The sequence below is a fragment of the Mobula birostris genome, chromosome 8 (assembly GCF_030028105.1).
Source record: "Mobula birostris isolate sMobBir1 chromosome 8, sMobBir1.hap1, whole genome shotgun sequence".
NCBI classification, from domain to species: domain Eukaryota; kingdom Metazoa; phylum Chordata; class Chondrichthyes; order Myliobatiformes; family Myliobatidae; genus Mobula; species Mobula birostris.
The window spans coordinates 68,496,078-68,521,267 of record NC_092377.1 but is presented as its reverse complement, the minus strand read 5'-3'; the positions used below and the strand labels follow the sequence as shown (position 1 = coordinate 68,521,267).

General features: G+C 41.5%; 1 protein-coding gene across 1 annotated transcript in view; it reads left to right on the top strand.

Annotated features, from left to right (window-relative positions):
- The first annotated feature begins 656 nt into the window (after nucleotides 1–656).
- Nucleotides 657–25,190, top strand: part of nup133 (nucleoporin 133) — a 50,334-nt gene continuing 25,800 nt past the window's right edge. Inside the window, exons 1-8 of the mRNA XM_072265391.1 lie at nucleotides 657–971; nucleotides 7,215–7,333; nucleotides 14,057–14,160; nucleotides 15,601–15,699; nucleotides 18,592–18,723; nucleotides 19,513–19,683; nucleotides 19,875–20,030; nucleotides 20,810–20,880. Coding sequence (XP_072121492.1) covers nucleotides 805–971; nucleotides 7,215–7,333; nucleotides 14,057–14,160; nucleotides 15,601–15,699; nucleotides 18,592–18,723; nucleotides 19,513–19,683; nucleotides 19,875–20,030; nucleotides 20,810–20,880 — 1,019 coding nt within the window. The 5' untranslated portion in view covers nucleotides 657–804. The remainder of the gene's footprint in view (nucleotides 972–7,214; nucleotides 7,334–14,056; nucleotides 14,161–15,600; nucleotides 15,700–18,591; nucleotides 18,724–19,512; nucleotides 19,684–19,874; nucleotides 20,031–20,809; nucleotides 20,881–25,190) is intronic.

The following is a 25,190-nucleotide window of genomic DNA, read 5'->3' as shown; positions in this document are numbered from 1 at the left end:
GCGCAAAATAGAGAACGGGAATACCTCAGCATAGCTTCGTCGTGGCACCCTTTCTGTTCTCCCCTACCTACCCACATACCTTCCCTTTCTGGTCCAAAGTAGGGTTCTAAATCGTTGCAGTTAAATACTGCAGACCAGCCCTCAACAAGCTGCGAAATATCTTGGTTAAGAAGCAAAGAGACTGAAACGACCAACATACTAATTTAAGTGAGGTGGTTGAGAATATGGAAATTTTTTTAAAAAATGCATTTATGAAAGGGACCTGGAATTTCACTAATCCTTTTGTGATCATTAATATATCTATTAAAGTGGATGAAAACTAGAAGATATAGAACATTTAACTTTTTGAAAGACTACATAGGGCAGTGAAACCAACACGTGGAATAGGGTAATGTCGCATTTAGCACTGGATCCGTCTTGTTGGCAGGCTCTGGTCATTCGGGCACCGCATGGATCAGGTTTTGGGTGTCTCGACCTGTTTATAATTTCTAGTGTTGCTGTTCATATTTAACATTTCCGCCCTCTGATTTCCGATGACCAATCAAGAGTGCTGTTACATTTGCACTGCCTCAGTTCGACCACTTGACGAGGCTTTTATTGCACAGTGCTGGGACCAATAGGATGGAGATGGTCGTTCGCGCAGCCGCAGTGTTTGAGGGGGTTGGTGTGTGCGGGAGTTTGAGAAGCGGCGAGGGAGACCGGGTGTGCGGGATTTGATATCGGCGCTGCGCTGTCGGCAACCGGAGGCCAAGCTCCAACCCCGGCAGCAGGTTCAGCGTGTGCGCGGCTACCGTTGATCTCGCTATGTTTTCACCGCGGACACCTGCAAGTGCCAAGAGGCCTCAGGCGAGCTGCCACGGGTCTCCGCTGCCTCGCAGCGGCGGCGGATTCACGGTGCCTGGACGGCGGAGTGTGCCGGCTGGAGGAGCAGGGGTTTTATCGCCGGCCTGGCGGGCCAGTCTGTGTAACCGGTGAGTGCGAGCGGTAGCTGGACTCTGGCGGTCCCTGGCTGCAGCTGGTTGTTCTAAGAACTGTCTTGGTTTGGATTACTGTAGTTAAGGTGCGAATCAGGCCTCTTACTAGCACAGTAACATAAGAATATCCTCGGTGGCATTCACTTTTCATAGGCCGATCATAAATTCCTAAACTATCCAACTGTCGGTATCTATCGATTCACGAACAGACTCAAAATGCTGTAGCAATTCAGCAGGTCAGGCAGTATATATGGAAGAAAATGAACCGTGAACATTTCATGCCGAGACCTTTCATCGGGATCATGGTGGGTTAATATTCCGAGATGTATCTATTTCAATGTAAGGGATGTTGTAGGTAAGGCAGAGGAAGTATGGATTAGCCCGTGGAATTATTATGTTGTGGCCAAGCAGTGAGATGTTGGCTGCAAGAGAAGTGGGGCTGGCAGCTGTGTTCTGGGGTTCTGGTGTTTTAGATAGATCTTTTTTTCATAATCATTTATGAATAGTTTATATCACACCACACTAAACACGCTCATGTAAAAACATTAAAATCTGCAGTTCCCTGCATTTAAACAAGCTTCAGTCTATGTTGATGTGATGCACTGAAACCTGTAAGGCCCTTTTTTCCTGGCCTTGTATGTAGTACATCAAGTGCCTTTGGGGGAAGTACAGACAGACTACTTCTGCTGTCCTAGTTACAGTCTCGAAAATTCTACTTGCCTCTCTTTAGGGAAGAAAATTCTGTTCATTTCCTGGTCTCTGATATATGGCTTCAGATATACCACTGATGGATTCTTCTGAAAAAGGGCAATCAGGGACGTACAATAAGTAACACACATCAAAGTTGCTGGTGACCAAAGGGTCTCGGCCCGAAACGTCGACCGTACCTCTTCCTAGAGATGCTGCCTGGCCTGCTGCGTTCACCAGCAACTTTGATGTATGTTGCTTGAATTTCCAGCGTCTGCAGAATTCCTCGTGTTTACGTACAATAAGTGATGTTCTTGTCATCAGTTTCCAGATGCCACAGAGGAAAATTGAATAACTAAAATGGTTACATGAAGTTAAACATCACCATTTATGTGTCAAGCCATGTTGATGTTGCCATATGGTTTTGTAAATCGAGGTCTACTGAAATGCAAAGTGGGGTCTGGCCAGGACATGTCCTGATTGCTGACAGTCCAGACCTCACCACACTCCAAGAACTCTCAATATTTCCCAGCCATGATCTATACATCCCACTCTTTCACAGTTCCTGTGTCTTGAACAGACATGCACTGCCTGCTGATCTCATTGATTTTGCTCTCAAATACTGAACTTGATGGGCCTTGCAGATCCTGTTGGATTTGGGTCAGATGGATACCCGCAGTTTCAAAATGTGCTGTCTCCGTGTTGCGAATGATAGACTTTGCTGACCCTATAATTCCTTATTTTTAACCACTATCCTATCTACTGGTACAAAAATAGAGGACACTTTGGAGGATTCTCAGTGTTAAAGGAGGCTAGTCAGCCCATTGTATCTGCGCAAGCTCTCCATTGGAGTAACTTTTATTCCACCCTCCACCCCTTTACATATTTTTCTTCACCATGTATGTCTCCAATCGTCCCTTGAAGGCCACAGTGGAATCTGCTCCTGGTTATCTGAAGTCAACACATTTCAGATTCCAACCATAATCAGCTTTAATCTAATTTATGATTTTTCCTTGATTTTTGTGTCATGAGTTTTCTATCTCTCCACCAAAGAGAACAGCCCCCCGCTGTCCAATCTGTCCAGGTTCCTCATTATTTTATATAGAGTCATAGAAAACTACAGTATAGAAACAGGCCCTTTGGCCCATCTCGTCCATGCCTCACCATTTAAATTGTCCAGGCCCATCGACCTGCACATGGATCATAGGCTTCCATACCCCTCCCATCCACGTACCTGTCCAAACTCCTTTCAAACATTGAAATCAAAATCGTGTCTACCACTTGCACTGGCAGTTCACTCCACACTCTCACCAGCCTCCGAGTGAAGAAATATCTTCTTGTGTTCCCCTTAAACATTTCACCATTGCCCATTAGCCCATTACCCCCAGCTGTAGTCTCACCCAACCTCAATGCTTGCATTTACCTTAACCATACCTCTCTATCAAATCTCCCCTCAATCTTCTACATTCTAGAGAGTAAAGTTCTAACTTATTCCATCTTTATAAGTCGGGGCTTTCAGTCCTGGTAACATCCTTGCAAATTTTCTCTGTACTCTTTCAATCTTATTTACATCTTTCCTGTAGGTAGGTGACCAAAACTGCACACAGTACTGCAAATTAGACCTCACCAACATCTTGTCCAATTTCAACATAACATCCAACTCCTGTACTCAATACTTTGATTTATGAAAGTCAATGTCCCAAAAACTCTCTTTACGACCCTATCTACCTGTGATGGCACTTTCAACGAATTATGTACCTGTCTGCCCAGATCCATTTTTTCTACCACTCACTGTGTAAGGCGCACCGTGGCCGGTCCTCTCAAAGTGCAACATCTCACACTTGTCTGCATTAAATTCCGTCTGCCATTTTTCCAGCTGGTTCAGATCCCACTGCTAGCTTTAATAGACTTGCTTGCTGTCCACTACACCCCCAATCTTAGTGTCATCCACAAAGTTGTTGACTCAGTTTACCACATTATCATCCAGATCGTTGACATAGAAAATAGCCAACAACAGACCCAGCACTGATCCCTGTGATAGTCACAAGCCTCCAGTCAGAGAGGCAACATCTACTACCACTGTCTGGCTTCTCCCACAAAGCCAGTGTCTAATCCAGTTTACTGCCTCATCTTGAATGCTAAACGACTGAACCTTCTTGACCATGCGGGATCTTGTCAAATGCCTCACTATAAGTCCATGTGGGCAACATTCACTGCCTTGCCTTCATCAACTTTCATGGTAACATCCTTGAAAAACTTTACAAGATTGGTTAGTCAAGACCTACCGTGTACAAAGCCATGCTGACGATCCTTAATCAGTCCCTCTCTATCCAAATACTCATATATCTGGTCTCTTAGAATACCTTACAATAACTTTCCCACTACTGATGGCCTATAATTTCTTAGTTTATTCTTGGAGCCTTTCTTAAACAGCGGAACATTAGCTATCCTCCAATCCTCCGGTACCTTACCTGTTGCTAAGAATGATTTAAATATCTCTGCTAGGGCCCCTGCAGTTTCTGCACTTGCCTCCCACAGTGTCCAAGGTCCTAGGGATTTGTCCACTCTAATTTGCCTCAACATGGTGAACACCACCTCCTCTGTAATCTGTGGTAGGGTCCATGACCTCGCTGCTGCTTTGCCTCACTTCTATAGACTCTGTTCCCATCTCCCGAGTAAATACAGTTGCAAAAATCCATTTAAAATCTTCCCCATCTCATTTGGCTCAACACATAGATTACCAAAGGACCAATTTTGTCCCATATAATCCTCCTTTTGCTCTTAACATATCTGTAGAAGCCCTGAGGAGTCTCCTTCACCCTGTCTGCTAGAGCAACTTCATGGCTTCTGTTCACCCTCCTGATTTCTTTCTTAAGTGTTCTCTTGCATTTCTATCATCCTCTGACACTTCATTTGTTCCTACCTCCCTAAACCCGTTGTCTTTACCTTTTATTCTGAAAGCACATATGCTTTGTACTCTGAAAATTTCACTTTTGAAGGCCTCCCACTTACCAAGTACACCTTTGCCAGAAAAACAGCCTGTCCCGATTCACACTTGCCATCTCTAAAGTAACTTATAACTCTAGTCCTTCAGCCCAAGAACCATTTTCTTAAATCTTTTGTCAACCCTTAGTTGAAGCTAGACCATTGTTTTATAATGGTTCAGCATAGTTTTTTTGTCTTCATTCTTGGAATATAATTTACAGAAGATAATGTTGTGAAAACAAATTAAATCCTCTCTCACAGCTATCTGGACTATTCCTCTTCTCACCCTGTCTCTTGCAAAAACGCCATCCCCTTCTCGCAATTCCTCCATCTCTGCCGCATCTGCTCTCAGGATGAGGCTTTTCATTCTAGGACGAGGGAGATGTCTTCCTTTTTTAAAGAAAGGGGCTTCCCTTCCTCCACTATCAACTCTGCTCTTAAACGCATCTCCCCCATTTCACGTACATCTGCTCTCACTCCATCCTCCCGCCACCCCACTAGGAATAGGGTTCCCCTGGTCCTCACCTACCACCCCACCAGCCTCTGGGTCCAACATATTATTCTCCATAACTTCCACCACCTCCAACGGGATCCCACCACTAAGCACATCTTTCCCTCCCCCGCTCTCTCTGCATTCCGCAGGGATCGCTCCCTACGCAATTCCCTTGTCCATTCGTCCCCCCCATCCCTCCCCACTGATCTTCCTCCTGGCACTTACCCGTGTAAGCGGAACAAGTGCTACACATGCCCTTACACTTCCTCCCTTACCACCATTCAGGGCCCCAAACAGTCCTTCCAGGTGAGGCAACACTTCACCTGTGAGTCGACTGGGGTGATATACTGCGTCCGGTGCTCCCGATGTGGCCTTTTATATATTGGCGAGACCCGACGCAGACTGGGAGACCGCTTTGCTGAACATCTACGCTCTGTCCGCCAGAGAAAGCAGGATCTCCCAGTGGCCACACATTTTAATTCCACATCCCATTCCCATTCTGACATGTCTATCCACGGCCTCCTCTACTGTAAAGATGAAGCCACACTCAGGTTGGAGGAACAACACCTTATATTCCGTCTGGGTAGCCTCCAACCTGATGGCATGAACATCGACTTCTCTAACTTCCGCTAAGGCTCCACTCCCCCTCGTACCCCATCTGTTACTTATTTTTATGCACACATTCTTTCTCTCACTCTCCTTTTTCTCCCTCTGTCCCTCTGAATATACCTCTTGCCCATCCTCTGGGTTCCCCCCCCCCCTTGTCTTTCTTCCTGGACCTCCTGTCCCATGATCCTCTCATATCCCCTTTGCCAATCACCTGTCCAGCTCTTGGCTCCATCCCTCCCCCTCCTGTCTTCTCCTATCATTTTGGATCTCCCCCTCCCCCTCCAACTTTCAAATCCCTTACTCACTCTTCCTTCAGTTAGTCCTGACGAAGGGTCTCGGCCTGAAACGTCGACTGCACCTCTTCCTACAGATGCTGCCTGGCCTGCTGCGTTCACCAGCAACTTTGATGTGTGTTGCTTAAATCCTCTCTCAGTTGTTTGTTTATTTACCATTCTATTCTGTGCTGTATATATAGTAAAAGTATAACATAGAAGCAGGGCCAGGATGCCAATTTAAACTACTGTTTGCAATAAATGGCAGGGCCATCAGAAACATTCATGTACCCAAGGTTCTTGGAGTGCTAGACCAAGGCCTCCTGAAAGTGGCAGCACAAATAAATAGGGTGGAATTTGCAGTCATCAGTCAAGTGCTGAGTATAAATCTGGAGAAGGTACATTACAGCTTTTGTCAGGTCACATTCTGCAGTGGGCAATTCTTGTTGCTGCATGAGGGAAAGATTGGAGGCTTTGGGATAGTTGCTGAAAGAAGTTCGCAGGGATTTTTCCTGAATTGGAGAGTATTTGCTATAAGAAGAGGTTGGGCGAACTTGGGATATTTTGTCTGGTGTGTCAGAGTGTGAGGGGCAACCTGACAGAAATATGTAAAATTATGAGATTCATAAATGGGATAAATGTCAAGAGTCTGTTTCCTGGGATGGAAAAGTCAAATACTGGAGAGCATGGCTTTAAGGTGAGAGAGGGAAAGTATAAAGGAGATATACAAGGCTAGTTTTTTTTTACATTGTTGCACTGGCGTCGCAGATGGCTGGATCATGCTGCCCAGGGAAGTGGTGGAAACATACATTGGCAACACTTAGATGGGCACAAAAACATGCAGGGGATGGAGAGAGATGGATCACTTACAGTCACGTGGCATTAGTTTGAATTGGCAGCATGGTCAGTGCAGACACCGTGGATCAAAGGGCCTGTTGTGGTGTGTAGTGTGTTGCTCTGTGTCTATGCCGAATTGTTTCCTGGGGTCTACAATTATATTTTCTACTGTGTTCCATTTTACATAAATCAGTGAGCAATACAGCTCTTGTAAGTATTGTTTTCATTTTCTTTAAATCCTGTAAGTTAAATCCCTGTAGATTTGAATTATTTGTCTGCCTATGCGTCTCCAGGCTAGCTTTATGATTTAAATTTAGTTACAATCGTAAATTTTGTTGTTTTTTTTTGTCATCTTAGTTCAACACCAACCAGAGGAGCACAGTATCAAACAGTTGCTGAGACACTTAACTATGAAATAAGAAGTTTTGGATCTTCCCTTCCTGTTAAGGTTATGGAGGCCATAACTCTAGCTGAAGGTATTTTGTTTATTATGAAGAAATTAAATGATGTATAAAATATTGTCTCCATGCTGCGTTGTATGCAAATTTAAATATTTGCTAAGCAGATCGTTTCCACATGTCTCCTTGCTTTTGTTCCCCTGATAACGACCTTAAAGCAAACTAAAAGCAGCTGTTTATTTTTCTAACCTCTGGACTGAGAAAAGGGATGTTGTACTTTGAATAGAATTCCTGCAACCAAGGTGGTAATGTTTGAACCTTTTTATTGCAATATCTTTGTCTTATGCCCATATTTTTGCCTCAAAGTACTTAGCCACAAACATTCTGGAATGGATGCTGTATTTGCAGTATCTTTGCAAAGACACAACAGCATTACTTCCTATTCCTGATATTACCGAAGTAGAACCCGCTACAATTAAAAGGCGGCTATCTGCGCCCAGTGTCACCTTTAGAAAGCAGAGATTGGAGCATGTATAAAATAATGGGATAATCTCGTTGCTGTCATGTGATCAGTGTCACTATCCAGTATTAATAATTCAAAAATATTCCTGTTCTTTTCATATATATTACTGGCAAATACACAAAGGTCAACATTCACATACCTGCACCATTTCTTCCATGTTCAGTCGAACAACTGGAATCAAGTTTTGGGGTTTATTGTGGGATTTTATTTTTTTCACACACACACTTCCTGTATTTTTTCCCATTATGGAGTTCCAGAGCATGCACGTTTTCTATTTGGTTATATTCATCACAGCCATCTTTGATTAGCCCGCGATGGTATACGTGTATTGTCGTGTTTACGAATAATATCCAATGGTACTTAAACAGATAAATGTTATTAGTTGGAATGTACGTGGCTGGAATCACCCTATTAAGCAAAGGAAGACTTTTAAAGTTATTAATTGATTCCAGCCCAATATAATTTTTGCTCAAGAAACGCATATCAGAACGGGCGATCAAAATAGATTTTTTAAAACACGGAAGGGCCTTCAATACCACACTACTTGTCAAAACAAATCAAAGGGAGTATCTATTTTTATTAAATTTAATATTGTATTTATTCAAGAAGGCATTGTCTCAGATAATAATGGTAGATTTTTAATTATTAAAGGAACAATTTGTAATAGAAAAATTGTCCTGGTTAATCTATACAGATCTAATGTAGATGATCCTTTTTTTAAAAATGTATTTGGTTTATTACCGAACTTAAATGAATATATGCTGCTGATGGGAGGTGACTTCAGCTGTTGTTTAAACCCTTTGATTGACAAGAGTTCAATGAATCAGCAGTTTCCGAGTCGTTCGGCAACACTTATTAATTTCTTTTTAATTGATTATGGTTTGATAGAAATCTGGGGAAATTTACATCCTAATGACAGAGATTATTCTTTTTATTCACAAGTTCATAATAAATAATTGAGAATTGATTATTTTATAGCTGATTTCCAATTTTTGTCCCAAGTCCAGAAATGTGAATATGATGCTATTGCAGTCTCGGATCATGTGCCTTTAAGCTTAACTTTTGAGTTAAATGATGTTAGTAATGTAAACTTGCCTTGGTGCTTTCCAGAAAATTTATTACAAAGTTCAGACTTTGTTAAACTTTTAGAGATTCAGATAAGAGATTTCTTTCTTCTTAATAATACGGGAGATGTATCAAAATTGATTATATGGGATACACTTAAAGCATATTTGCGAGGTCAAATAATATCTTATTTGGCTAAACTCAAGAAACAGACAAAAATAGAGTTAGATAGAATTTCAAAACTAATTAATGATCTGGATAATACTTATGCAGTTTCTCCTAATGTTGATTTATTTAAACAAGGAGTTGAACTTCAGTCACAATATAATTTACTGTTAACTTATCCTATTGAAAGAAATTTGCTTAAATTAAAAAGTCAATTTCATATGTTTGGAGATAAAAGTAACAAGCTATTAGCATCTCAACTTAAAGCAGTTAGAGCTAAAAGACAAATTTTAAAAATTCGTAAGGCAGATGGTAGTTTAGCTTGTAATTATGAAGATATTAATAAAATTTTTCAAGACTATTACAGTGAACTCTATAAATAGTTTCCAGCTGATCCTTCTAATATGTATGTCTTTTTACAAAAGATTGATTTTCCTAGAATATCTGTTGAAGATCAGCATATTCTTGATGCTCCTTTTACTGAAAGAGAAATTCAGAAAGCTATTCTTTCAATGCAATCTGGTAAAGCTCCTGGATTGGATGGTTTTACTGTAGGATTTTATAAAAAATTTGAAGATTTGCTTACTCCTTATATGTTGAAAATGCTTAAAGATTCTTTTCTGCTAAGAGAGTTACCTTCCACATTTTATGAAGCTTCTATTTCTTTAATTCTTAAGAAAGATAAAGGCCCTACTGATTGTGCTTCATATAGACCTATTTCATTATTAAATGTGGATGCCAAAATTCTTTCAAGAATAATGGCTAATCGGATGGAGAATATGCTAGCTAAAATTATTTCTCAGGATCAAACAGGTTTTATAAAAGGCTGTTATTCTTTTCCTAACACTCGGAGATTGTTAAATATTATATACTCATCCGTCTCTAAGACTCCCCAATGTGTTGTTTCTCTAGATGCTGAAAAGGCATTTGATAGAGTTTCATTTCTTCAGTAAATAAATCAGACAAATAATTGCTGCTGATAAACTGTAATTAGGATCATTGGTCTCAGATCTGCTGAAAAATTATAGCACACAGGAAATGAAAAGGCTTTGGAGATATGAACTTCATAATGATAATTCACTGACTACTTAAATGAATTTCCAAAACACTTAACAAGCTTTGCCTATACTGAAATTGTGATTCTCGCTGTCAGTTAAGATTCAAGATTGATAAATGTCATTTCCAGTACACAAGTATAAAGATGAACGAAATAATTCTTACTCGAGATCCGATGATAAAATAAGATAATGAGCACAATAATAAAAATAAACACAATAAGACAAGAAGGCAATAATAAAACAACACAATAAAAATAAATACCTGAGATAGCTTATGTACATTGATTGTATGTCCATAAAGTGTCATCAGGCAGAGGAGTGTCTACAGAAGATGATAAAGTAGTGGTGGTGGTGGGTGTGGAGGAGCGGGTCAGTAGGTGCAGATGTTGATTAGTCATACTGCTTGTGGAAAGTAACTTTTAGAGTCTGGTGGTTCTGGTGTAGATGCTGCATAGCCTCCTCCCTGATGGGTGTGGGACAAACAGCCCATGAACAGGGTGGGTGGGATCCTTCATGGTTCTGGTGTGGATGCTATGTAGCTTCTTCTCTGATGGGTGTGGGACAAACAGCCCATGAGCAGGGTGGTGAGATACTTCATGGTGATACTGGCTCATTTCCAGCAACTTTCTATATGTGTGTCCTTGAGGACAGGTAGGCTGGAGCCGGTGATACGTTGGGCAATTTTGACTATCTATTGACGAGTTTTCCTGTCCGCCACTGTGCCTGTTCCATACCATGCAGTGATGCAGCATGTTGGCATATGATTTGACAAGTTTGAGGACATATTTTCCAATATGGCTGTAGACATTGGAATGAAAACATTAATGAATTTGTGATTTCACCAGAGTCAGAATTATATCCTTGCAACTTGGGACTGTTATTCCTTGATCATTTGGTTTTGAATGCAACCAAAGAATTTAATATAATGAAAAGAATTTATCTCACCCTCTTAAATTTTAAGAAAATCCAGTGTATTTCTTGCTTCACAGGGATAAAGAGTAGGAGTTGCACTATAGATGGCTGGTTTAAATGGGGGCATGGGGGTAATATAAGTGAGAGTAATATACAGTTGCAAGAAAAAGTTTGTGAACCCTTTGCAATTACCTGGTTTTCTTCATTAATTACTCACAAAATGTGATCTGATCTTCATCTAAGTCATCATAGAAACATAGAAAACCTACAGCACAATACAGGCCCTTCAGCCCACAAAGTTGTGCCGAACATGTCCCTGCCTTAGAAATTACTAGGCTTACCCATAGCCCTCTATTTTACTGAGCTCCATGTACCTATCCAAAACTCTCTTATCCCTATCGTATCCGCCTCAACCACCGTTGCCAGCAGCCCATTCCACGCACTCACCACTCTCTGCGTAAAAAAACTTACCCCTGACATCTCCTCTGTACCAACTCCCCAGCACCTTAAACCTGTGTCCTTTTGTGGCAACCATTTCAGCCCTGGAAAAAAGCCTCTGACTATCCACACGATCAATGCCTCTCATCATCTTATACACCTCTATCAGCTCACCTCTCATCATCCATCGCTCCAGGAGAAAAGGCCGCGTTCACTCAACCTGTTCTCATAAGGCTTGCTCCCCAATCCAAGCAACATCCTTGTAAATCTCCTCTGCACCCTTTCTATGGTTCCCACATCCTTCCTGTAGGGAGGCGACCAGAACTGAGCACAGTACTCCAAGTGGGGTCTGACCAGGGTCCTATATAGCTGCAACATTACCTCTTGGCTGCTGTACACAATCCCACGATTGATGAAGGCCAATACACCGTTTGCCTTCTTAACCACAGAGTTAATCTGTGCAGCTGCTTTGAGCATCCTGTGGACTCAGACCCCAAGATCCTCCTGATCCTCCACACTGCCAAGAGTCTTACCATTAATACTGTATTCTGCCATCATATTTAACCCACCAAAATGAACCACCTCACACTTATCTGGGTTGAACTCCATCTGCCACTTCTCAGCCCAGTTTTGCATCCTATCAATGTCCCACTGTAACCCCTTACAGCCTTCGACACTAACACCTCCAACCTTTGTGTCATCAGCAAACTTACTAACCCATCCCTTCACTTCCAGATCCAGGTTATTTGTAAAAATCACAAAGAGTAGGGGTTCCAGAACAGATCTCTGAGGCACACCACTGGTCACCGACCTCCATGCAGAATATGACCCGTCTACAACCACTCTTTGCCTTCTGTGGGCAAGCCAATTCTGGATCCACAAAGCAATGCCCCCTTTGATCCCATGCCTCCTTACTTTCTCAATAAGCCTTGCATGGGGTACCTTATCAAATGCCTTGCTGAAATCCATATACACTACGTCTACTGCTCTTCCTTCATCAATATGTTTAGTCACATCCTCAAAAGTATAGATAAACACAATCTGCCTAAACTAATAACACACAAGCAATTGTACTTCTCTCGTCATTACTGAGTACACCATTTAAACAATCAGTCTAGGTTCAAAAAAGTATGTGAACCTCTGGGGTAATGCCTTCTACAAAAGCTATTTGGATTGGGGTGTTCCAATCAATGAGATGAGATTGGAGGTATGGGTTGCAGAGGTGCCTTGCCCTATATATAAAAAAAAAAGACACACAAAGTCAGGTTACTGACAGAGCCTGCTCTTCTCAAGAAAGATCTGTTTATGTGCACCATGTCTTGATCAAAACAATTTTCAGAGGACTTTAGGAGAAGAATTGTAGAGATGCATGAAGCTGAAAAAAGCTACAAAGGCATTCTAAAGATCTGAGTGTTCATCAGTCCACAGTAAGAGAAATTGTCTACAAATTGAGGAAATTCAGTACTGTTGCTACTCTCTCAAGGAGTGGGCGTCCTGCAAAGATCACCACTAAGAGCACAACGTGCAACGCGGAAGGAGGTGAAAAAGAACCCAACGGTAACAGCTAAAGACCTGCAGAAATACCTAGAACTTGCTAATGTCTCTGTTCATGTGTCCACTATAAGAAAAGCACTGAACAAGAATGGTGTTCATGGAAGGACACCATGGAGGAAACCATTGCTCTCCAAGGAAAAACGTTGCTGCACATGTCAAGCTTGTAAAAGATCACCTGGATGTTCTACAACACTTCTGAGACAATGTTCTGTAGACAGATGGGACAAAAGTTGAACTTTTTGGTCAAAATGCACACTGCTATGTTTGGAGGAAAAAGTGCACTGCGCACGAACCCCAAAACCTCATAACACATATGAAGCATGGTGGAAGGAGCATCATGGGTTGGGTTGCTTTGCTGCCTCAGGGCCTGGGCAGCTTGCAATCATTGACGGAGCAATGAATTCCAAATTGTATCGTGACATTTTACAGGAGAATATTAGGGTAGCGGTACATCACCTGTAGCTTAATAGAAGTTGGATGATGCAACAAGACAATGATCTGAAACACGAGTAAATCAATAACAGAATAATTTAAAAAGAAGAAACTTCGTGTTTTGAAATGGCCAAGTCAGAACCTAGATCTTAACCCAATTGAGATGCTGTGGCATGACCTGAAGAGGGCCGTTCATGCGAGGTATCCGGGAAATAATGATGAACTGAAACAGTTTTGTATGGAAAAATGGTCTAAAATTCCTCGAAGCCAATGTGCAGGATTGATCAACAGTTACTGGAAACGTATGGTTGAAGTTATTGCTGTACAAGGGGGTCACATCAGTTACTGAAAGCAAGGGTTCACATACTTTTTCCAACAAATAGGTGTAATATAGGATTATTTTCCTCAGGAAGTAAATGAACAAGTATAATGTTTTTTTGTGTTATTTATTTAATTGGGTTCTCTATCTAGTTTTAGGACTTGCGTGAAGATCTGATCACATATTAAGTCAATTTATGCAGAAATAGAGAAACTTGTAAAGGGTTTCACAAACTTTCTAGCACCACTGTAAGTCTAATTATTTTAATAAATGGATTTGTTTGAATCTATCTTATGCAGAATTTAAGTTTTGTTGTTAATTGTATTTTGTTTCAGTGCATGAGCCATTAAGTGTTAAAATAAGTGAAACTGGATGGGCATGGCTTATCTGTGGTGAAAAACTAATTGTCTGGAAGGTTGGCCAGATGCCTGTTACTAAGGTAATAAACAGACAATATTCATATTTAAAGCTGTTATCAACTGTTTGTCCTGTACAACAATGGTACTCTGCTTCATCTCTTTGCCTGGAATGAGCTGACCAGCCTTGCATTAGCTTCTGAAATACAAGTGGTTTTGGTATACAAATTAACTTGTAGAATTCAGGCAATTGCATTTCACTTTTGTAAACATGGATATGTTAGGAGTATAATCAATCAAAACCGGACCCACATTCTGATCTCACAGTTGAATCATTCCCGTCCATAATTTTAAAGCATTCTTTAAAAATAATTAGTGTGACTTGTGCGCAAAAAATAACGGTCGTGTGTAGTGTTAGCTTAGTTCACAATTGTCATTCTGTCAGTGATTTTCCTGTTAGTTTATCTGAAAACTAGTCAAAATGGTATGGAAAAGCAAAAAATATCTGAAAGTGATCGAAAGGTGAAGCATACTCCTTCTGCTGCAACTTTATAGAGTAGTGATGAGATCGCATCTGGAATACAGCAGACAGTGTTGATTCCCGTGATTGAGGAAGGATCTGGTTCAGTGGGATTGGAGATTGTGCAGAGTTCACGAGATTGATTCCTCCAATGAAAGGATTAACATGTAAATAGGGGTTGAGCAGACTCAAGCTTATTGGAATTCGAAAAAAATGATGGGTGATCTTGTTGAAGAGTGTAAAATTCTGAGTAGAATCGACAGAGCAGACACTTAAGATGTTTCTCTTGCGGGGTTATTGGGAACTAAAGGGCTTTGTTTTAGAATAAAGGGTCACCCATTGAAAGCAATGAGGAAGATTTTTTTTTAATTAGAGTTGTGAATCTCTGGAATTCTCCACCCCAAAGACCTGTGGAGGGAAAATCATTGCTCATATTCAAAACAGAGAACAACAGACATTTAAAAGTCAAGAGGGCCAGAGTTGGGAGAGTGGTCTTGAGGACAAGACTGGGTCAGTTATATTTGTACTGAAAGGCAGACGAGGCTCAAGGTGCTGATTAGTTTTGAAATGCTTCTGTTCCTTGAGTTCTCTGTCCTTTAGTGGAAGCATCCTGAATGATGTTTTAGAGGGAAAAGGTGGCAGCTTAATTATTGCTTTCAGTTTTGATTCTTTGTTAGTAGATTTCTCTTTTGATGCCTGAAATGCTCTCATCTCGCTAGCACTTAAAATGTTCCCAATTAATTCCATTGTGGATAAAGAGGTTGTTATTCACTTCAGAAAAAGTATGGTACGAGAAAGGCAAAGAAACAACCCAAACATATTGTTCATATTATTGTACGGAATTAATGTTAAATTGTAGTCAGCAAAATCTCCCTATTTGGCAAATGATCTTCATTCCTTTGCATTTTTTAAAAATATATAATGCCAAAACTAATAACTGGTAAACAAAATTGACTTCACTTTGCACGTCTTGAATTTAACTGAAGTTGTGTTTTTCTGACAGTTGTCAATTTGTAAAGAATTTCAATTGCCGCCTTGTGATCTTCCTTATGTGGCAGACCTGGTGGCTTTATCGCAACCAAATGAATACAGTTCCTTACAGGTGAGTACCAAGTTCAAAGTAAATTTATTATCCAAGTACAGTTGCATCATCTTATACAGCCTTGTGGGCACACAGTGTACAAGAAACGTAATAGAATCTATCAGTGAAAGTCTCGCACCTAACAGGACGGAGAAACAACCAATGTGCAAAAAACGGCAAACTGCAAATACAAAAGAGAATAATAATAATAATAAATAAGCAATAAATATCAAGAACTTGAGATGAAAGGTCCTAAAAAAAAAATGAGTCCATAGTTTGTGGGAACAGATCAATGATGGGGCAAGTGAAGATGAATGAAGTTATCCTCACTCGTTCAAGCGTTTGATGGTTGAGGGGTAATAATTGTTCCTGAAACAGGTGAGGTGGGTCCTGAAGCTCCTGTACCTTCTTCGTGATGGCAGCAGTGAGAAGGGTGAATGGCCTAGGTGGTGGGAGTCCAATATGATGGATGCTTCTTTCCTGCGATAGGGTCCAAGTAGATTTGGTCATTCATGCAGTGGAGTGGTGTTCCTCTATTAGGCTGTGATGCAGTCAGTCAATATACTCTCCATCACACATCTATAAAAGTTTATCAAAGTTTCAGATGTCGTGCAAATCTTCGCAAACTTTAAGGAAGAAGAGGCACTGCCGTGCTTTCTTTGTAATTGCACTTGCATGTTGATCCCAGGACAGATCTTCTGAAATGATAACACAGAGAAATTTAAAGTTGCTGACCCTGTCCACCACTGATCCCCCAAAGAGGACTGGCTCATGGACCTCCGGTTTTCTCCTGAAGCCAACAATCAGTTCTTTGGTCTTGTTGACATTGAGAGAGAGGTTGTTCTGGTGCCACTCAGCCAAATTTTCAATCTCCCTCCTATATGCTGGTTCGTCACTACCTTCGATTCGGCCAATGACAGTGGTGTCGCCAGCAAACAAATCTGAATATAATATTGGAGCTGTGATTAACCTCACAGTGATAAGTATAGAGTGAGTAGAGCAGAGGGCTAAACACGCGGCCTTGTGATGTGGCTATGCTGAAGGAGATTGTTGAGGAGAAGTTGTTGCTAATCCAAACTGACTGGGGTCTGCAAGTGAAGAAATTGAGGATCCAGTTGCGTAAAGAGGTACTGAGGCCAAGGTCTTGAAGCTCATTGATTAGTTTTGAGGAGATTATGTATGTGCACTGACAACAGCAGCTGTGGATCTAGTTTCTGAACAGTTGGCATTGTTCCAGGATTTGAGAGCACAATTCATGCTGCCACTGACATAAAGGAAGCCTGGAATCTTTAGGACAAAAATAGATCATTGTAATCGTCTGCTTACTGAAATTTATGGTCCATTATGTGCTAGCATTCAAACAATGTTTCTACATTTTGCTGTATCTCTTAATTTTCTTCTTCTTGTAAGCACTGAACTATCCTGCAAGGGTGAATGCTCTTTGCTTCAACTACTCGATGCAGGGCATGTTCCATACAATCAGCACACGATGTGTAGGACTTTATCATTTCCTTCATTTAGTTAATCCCTTTAGACTAATACTGATCTGTGTGGTATAGATGAGCAAAATAGATTCTATTTACAGTCTCTTCAGTGATGTCCTGAGTAGATGCATTCTCAATGCCAAAATAGAACAGTGAAACTATCTCGAATGACATTTAGGTTTTCATTGCAAAAATTTAGACCAGTGGTCCCTAACCTCTGGGCTGCGGACCGATACCGGGCCACGAAGCATGCAGGGGTGCAGCGGCAGCCAGCGAGCACCCAGAACATCTTTAAGAAAAAAGCTGAAATAAACAAGCTAATTAATTAGGTGCTGCCCAGCACATAAATGTCGGCCCAGATCAGAGGCGATCGGTCGGCAATCACCTCTGATCTGGGCCGACACTGGACGTGGAGTATAAATAATAGCCTCTCCCTCTCCTTCACCATCCCCCATCCCCTTTTCCCGCTCTCACCTTACCTCCTTGCCTGCCCATCGTGTCGCTCTGGTGCTCCTCCCCCCCCCCCCCCTTTTCTTTCTTCCATGGTCTTCTTTCTTCTCCTGTTAGATTCCCACTTCTCCAGCCTGTCACTAGTTACCAGTCAACTTCTCAGCACTTTACTTCACCCCTCCCTCTCCAGGTTTCACCCATCACCTTGTGTTTCTCCCCCCCCCTCCCCTCACCTTTAAAATCTACTCCTCTTTTTTTTTCTCCAGTCCTGCTGAAAGGTCTCGGCACAAAACATCAACTGTACTCTTTTCCATAGATGCTGCCTGGCCTGCTGAGTTTCTCCAGCATTTTGTGTTTACTGCTTGGATTTCAAGCACCTGCAGATTTTCTCTTGCTTGTGATTGACCATTTTTTTCTGACCTCTTACATTAACAAAGTTTTCACCCACGGTACTGCTACTCACTGGATAATTTTGCTTTTCGCATCCTCTGTAAACTCTGGAGACTTGTGCATGAAAATCCCAGGAGATGAGCAGTTTCTGTGATATTCAAACTGCCCCATCTGACACCAATGATCATTCCACGGTCATAGTCACTTAGATCACATTTCTTCCCCATTCTGATGTTTGGTCTGAACAATAACGGCATCTTGACTTCATGCTTTTATGTATTGAGTTGCTACCACGTGATTGGCTGATTAGTTATTTGAATTAATGAGCAGGTATTGTTAATTAAGTGGCTTATGAATGTATATATAATATATCAAGAGGTTCTTTGTTCATGGATCTGTATAGTTTAAACGTAGTTCTTTGTAAGTTAAGACATCCTTAACATTGAACTGCTGAATTATCTTTGAACAATCACTGATTTGTGTGTGATTATGATTTCTGTATTTCCCGTCATGTTATATTCATCAGAAATAAAAATGCCAGTACATTCATTTGCTGTTAAAATAGTTCTTTCACTGTTCTGTTTTTCAGTGTGTATCTGTGATGGCAGTTTCCAGGAGGGGAACGATATGTTATTGGTCCAGTCTGACCCATGAGGAATCTTGCACAGAAACAACAGTAGATTTTGGCAGTGCTGATTGGAAGTGTCTAAGTGGTATAACGGTTAGTACTTTTACAGGAATCCATAGTTTGTGGGGGTAGAGGTATAGTTGCTGAGGCTTTCTGATTTGCAACCTGATAACATCATGTTTTATTGTGCACACTCATTACTTCAAATTTTTTTATGAGCATATATAAAATATTATTTGTAATGTGAAATTACATCCTTATAGTAATGTGAAATATTGTTCCTTTCTACACTGTGGCACATTGGGCAGCAACCTTGATGTCTTTTAGCATTTTTGTCTGTTTTTTACGAGGCCAAGTTGCTAGCTCGATGTTCAACCCAGCGCAGATGGCAAGCGTGCAAGGAGCTGGCCGGATTCGAACCTGGGACCACTCGCCTCGAAGTCTGGTGTGGATGCCACTACACCACCGGCCAGTGAAATATGCAAGCTGCTATTACCTGGAAGACCGAAGTCCTGGTTTCCCCATGTATCAACAATTTTTTTTCACAGACCATGGTGGCTTGAAGGCATAAAGTGTCCCGTTATCAAATATATACAAACTGTCAGTGTATAGAGTTCTCCGAATCTGGCTAAAGTGGCTGCATGTCAAAATCAAAGAACAAGAGAAGGGAGTGAATAAATCTAATTTAAGATTGCTTCAAAACAAATGTGCTAGTAATTTGGTGTGTGTTTTCATTTATTAGGAGCTTTTTCACCTGTGAAGATAGTGTCACGGATTGTAACTCAAGTAGTTTTGTTTTGGGTTCATGTGTGTGCATTGCCAAAATCTCATTTAATGTTGTATTAATTCTGATAAACTGTCATTGGTTGTATTTTGATTTAGGGAGGTGAATTTATTCTTGCTTCCCAACAAAACAATTTGCTGAGATTAACACCAGATAGTTCGGGAAGAGTGAGCTTCCACCCTGTGCAACAAGGGCAGGGTATGCTTTCGGGACTAGGCCGCAGGGTTTCATCGCTCTTCGGCATTTTGACACCAACTGCCAATGATGTGGTAAGATTTTAACTGTATGGATCTTCATACACTAACTTGCTTGTTAGGTTTATCCTTTTGTAGGACACTGTAAATAAACTTGCTATTTTTCCAGTGCAAGTTAAAAGCAGTTAATTCTGAATCATTGCTGCTTGCTTTCATAAGTAATATATGCTTTCTTGCTTGTGACATTCCTTTCCTTCCTTTGACAGTTAAGCTCTGTGCTGTGGGATGATGAGAACAAGTACCTCTATACCCTGACTAATTCTAGTCTGAATAAATGGGAAGTGGATGAGACATCTGAACGGCATATTTTCAGTTGGGAACTAAACAGATCCATGAAAGAAGACCTGGGATATTCCATTTGGGTGAGAAGTTCACTGATCTTATCAGTGGTGATTTACAGCCATTTGATGCACACAAGTTGATCCCAAGCAAAATGCCATAGTTTAATTATCTGAGCTAGATTGGCAGATGTTTGCCTCATAACCAATTTGCCCGATTTTATTATGGCCTTGTCAGCAGTGGTTTGACACAAGTGTACTTCATGGTTTCCCTTGTGAAGAAGGATGAACTTATAGAAGCATGGAAAACACATGCAATCAAACAGAAAACGTTCATGTCAATCAGCACTAAATGCAATATGTGTACACGTATGTATGATCAGTGGGGCCAGATTGAATGGGAAGTGGATCAGTGTGATGACCTTGCTCAGTTCCCAGAGCAAGCTCCATATCAGGGTAGACAGAAAAATCTTAACTAAATGGAATCTCCTGCTAGTCTACAATCTAAAAATATCTTTCTGGCCATTGCCTCTGGGGCACTGGCATTATCATTATGCTGCAGAAGTATGTGAAAGTCATATCTGAACATTGCAGTACAATATGTAACAATGTTTTGAAAATACTTCAGATGCAGAGGGCTCTGAGGTACTGTGATGTGGAAGGGCAGAACTGCAGATTTGTCTGTCAGATCCAGCGTTTGTCAATGAGGTAACTTGACTGTATCCTGGAGGATTGTTTAGATGTAAATGTGTATTCAAGACTTTATCATTAATTTGACAGCTCCATCTCAACAAAGGAAATGTAACAGAAAATTTTATCCCTCATGTGGATTGTCATAGTAACAAATCTTTCACCAAATCTAGGGAGCTGATGAAAATTATGAAACCAGTAAGTCTGGAATCAATACACAGTATCTGGATTTGCAACTGAGCAAGTAAGTGGAATCCTTGTTAATGCAATATTTTTGAAGTGCTTCTGTGATTGGCAGTAACTGTTTCTATGTCAAGCTTTTCCAACAGATAGAACATTTAATTGAATGGGAAAAAGGGAAGAGCATTTTCGCAAGACCTTGAAACACAAAGTCTATTTTGCCCATCAAGCTTTTTCCTTTTTGCAGACTCCATTTAGCCTCGTTATTAGTCTGTATGTCAAAACTGACAGATCCAAATTTGAAAATTTGAAGAAGGCTAAGGTTCACCCTGACAGCTGTGGTTTTGAACTTGAAACTAGTTACAATTTATTCTATCCATATGAGAATTCTATCTTGTTGCCTGCATCAATTTCTAGAGTTGAGAATCAGATTTATTATTGCTGAATTATGACATGAATTTTGTTGTTTTACCACCGTGCAAAGACATAAAATTACTCTCAATTACAAAAGTAAATAAGTAGTGTAAAAAAAAAAAAGTTGTTCCAGCAAGGCATGAACTATACATGAAAGTTGTGGCAACACTGGTGAAAAATGAGGTACAAAATGGAAGGGGCTCACCAGAGGTGAGCATGTGGATACGGAAAGTGAAGTTGGAATTGGGAAGGAGCACTGAATGGGATGGGTGTGGTGAGCGGAGGATCAGCACAAATTCATTCCAGTAGATCCTATGTTTATGGAACCAGCTTTCTCACTTCTCAATGCTGAGTTAAACCTTTTCTCATGGTATAATTGCAGCTCGTTTTCATGGTTATTTTCTTTTACCTGCTTAAGGCTTAGGTTTGTATCTGGTTGTGTTCACTTCACCATATGTCAGCGCAGTGTGTGGTTACTTTCTTGTACCATTGAGCAAGAGTTTGATCACACTATTCTGCAAGCTGAGGTCTGTTGTGCATGATGCAAGGTTGTTTTTTAAACTTTTATCCCACTTTGTGCACTCATTCACCTGCTCCATCTCATTGTAGTTGTCTATTTGATAAAGGCTGAACTTTAGCATTCCTTGTTTTAAAAATGCAGGATTTTTTTTTAATTCCAGCATTATATAGGCGTCCGTTAGTCTCATGAGACCATGGATTTGCGCCTTGGAAGGTTTCCAGGGCGCAGGCCTGGGCAAGGTTCAGTGGAAGACCAGCAGTTGCCCATGCTGCAAGTCCCCCCTTTTCACGCCACCGATGTTGTCCAAGGGAAGGGCACTATGAACCATGCAGCATGGGCCAAGCTTGGCACTGGTGTCGTCACAGAGCAATGTGTGGTTAAGTGCCTTGTTGAAGGATACGCGCGCTACCTCAGCTGAGGCTCGAACTAGCGACCTTCAAATCACTAGACAAACGCCTTAACCACTAGCATAGAAACATAGAAAACTTACAGCACGATACAGGCCCTTCGGCGCACAAAGTTGTGCCAAACATGTCCCTACCTTGGAAATTACTATGCTTACCCATAGCCCTCTATTTTTCTAAGCACCATGTACCTATCCAAAAGTCTCTTAAAAGACCCTATTGTGTCTGCCTCCACCACCATTGCCGGCAGCCCATTCCACGCACTCACCACTCTCTGCGTAAGAAAAACTTACCCCTGACATCTCCACTGTACCTACTCCCCAGCACCTTAAACCTGTGTCCTTTTGTGGCAACCATATCAGCCCTGTGAAAAAGCCTCTGGCTATCCACACGATCAATGCTTCTCATCATCTTATACACCTCTTATCAGGTCACCTCTCATCATCCATTTCTCCAAGGAGAAAAGGCTGCGTTCACTCAACCTGTTTTCATAAGACATGCTCCCCAATCCAGGCAACATCCTTGTAAATCTCCCCTGCACCCTTTCTATGGCTTATACATCCTTCCTATAGTGAGGCGACCAAAACTGAGCACAGTACTCCAAGTGGGGTCTGACCAGGGTCCTATATAGCTTCAGCATTACTTCTCAGCTCCTAAATTCAATTACATGATTAATGAAGGCCAATACACCTTATGCCTTCTTAGCCACAGAGTCAACCTACGCAGCTGCTTTGAGCGTCCTATGGACTCGGACCCCAAGATCCCCCTGATCCTCCACACTGCCAAGAGTCTTCCCATTAATGCTATATTCTGCCATCATATTTGACCTACCAAAATGAACCACTTCACACTTACCTGGGTTGAACTACATCTGTCACTCCTCAGCCCAGTTTTGCATCCTATCAATGTCCCGCTGTAACCTCTGGCAGCCCTCCACACTATCCACAACACCTCCAACCTTAGTGTCATCAGCAAACTTACTAACCCATCCCTCCACTTCCTCATCCAGGTCATTTATAAAAATCACGAAGAGTAAGGATCCCAGAACAGATCCCTGAGGCACACCACTAGTCACCGACCTCCATGCAGAATATGACCCATCCACAACCACTCTTTGCCTTCTGTGGGCAAGCCAGTTCTGGATCCACAAAGCAATTTCCCCTTGGATCCCGTGTCTCCTTACTTTCTCAATAAGCCCTGCATGGGGTACCTTATCAAATGCCTTGCTGAAATCCATATACACTACATCTACTGCTCTGCCTTTATCAATGTGTTTATTCACATCCTCGAAAAATTCAATCAGGCTCGTAAGGCACAACCTGCCTTTGACAAAGCCATGCTGCCTATTCCTGATCATATTATGCCTCTCCAAATGTTCATAAATCCTGCCTCTCAGGATCTTCTCCATCAACTTACCAACCACTGAAATAAGACTCACTGGTCTATAATTTCCCAGGCTATCTTTACTCCCTTTCTTGAATAAAGGAACAACATCTGCAACCCTCCAATCCTCCGGAACCTCTCCTGCCCCACTGATGTTTCGAAGATGATCGCCAGAGGCTCAGCGATCTCTTCCCTCGTCTCCCATAGTAGCCTGGGGTACATCTCATCGGGTCCCGGCAACTTATCCAACTTGATGCTTTCCAAAAGCTCCAGCACATCCTCTTTCTTAATATCTACATGCTCAAGCTTTTCACTCTGCTGCAAGTCATCACTATAATCGCCAAGATCTTTTTCCATAGTGAATACTGAAGTAAAGTATTCATTAAGTACCTCTGCTATTTCCTCGGGTTCCATACACACTTTCCCACTGTCACACTTGATAGGTCCTATACTTTCACGTCTTATGCTCTTGCTCTTCACATACTTGTAGAATGCCTTGGGGTTTACCTTAATCCCACCCGCCAAGGCCTTTTCATGGCCCCATCTGGCTCTCCTAATTTCCTTTTTAAGCTCCTTCCTGTTAACCTTATAATCTTCTAGATCTTTAACATTACTTAGCTCTCTGAACCTTTTGTAAGCTTTTCTTTCCTTCTTGACTAGATTTATTACAGCCTTTGTACACCACGGTTCCTGTACCCGACCATAACTTCCCTGTGTCATTGGAACTTACCTATGCAGAACTCCACATAAAAAATCTCCTGAACATTTGCCACATTTCTTCCGTACTTTTCCCCGAGAACATCTGTTCCCAATTTAAGCTTCCATTTCCTGCCTGATAGCCTCATAATTCCCCTTACTCCAATTAAACACTTTTCTAACTTGTCTTTTCCTATCTCTCTCCAATGCTATTGTAAAGGAGATAGCAATCATAATTCTATCTCCAAAATGCTCTCCCTCTGAGAGATCTGACACCTGACCAGGTTCATTTCCCAACACCAAATCAAGTGTAGTCTCTCCTCTTGTAGGCTTATCTACATATTGTGTTAAGAAACCTTCCTGAACACACCTAACAAACTCCACCACATCTGAACCCCTCACTCTAGGGAGATGCCAATCAATATTTGGGAAATTAAAATCTCCCATCATGACAACTCTGTTATTATTACACCTTTCCAGGCTCCTCAATATCCCTGTTACTATTGGACGGCCTATAAAAAACACCCAATAAAGTTATTGACCCCTTCCTGTTCCTAACCTCCACCCACAGAGACTCCGTAGACAATCCCTGCATGACATCCACCTTTTCTGCAGCTGTGACACTATCTCTGATCAACAGTGCCACGCCCCCACCTCTCTTGCCTCCCTCCCTGTTTTTTCTGAAACATTTAAAACCCAGCACTTGAAGTAACCATTCCTGTCTCTGAGCCATCCAAGTCTCTGTATTGGCCACCACATCATAGCTCCAAGTAATGATCCATGCTCTAAGCTCATCCACTTTGTTCACAATACTCCTTGTGTTAAAATAGACAGATCTCAAACGGTCCTTCTGAGTGTGTCCCTTCTCTATCACCTGCCTATCCTCCCTCACAAACTGTCTCCAAGCATTCTCTATTTGTGAGCCAACCATCTCTTTCCCAGTCTCTTCAGTTCGGT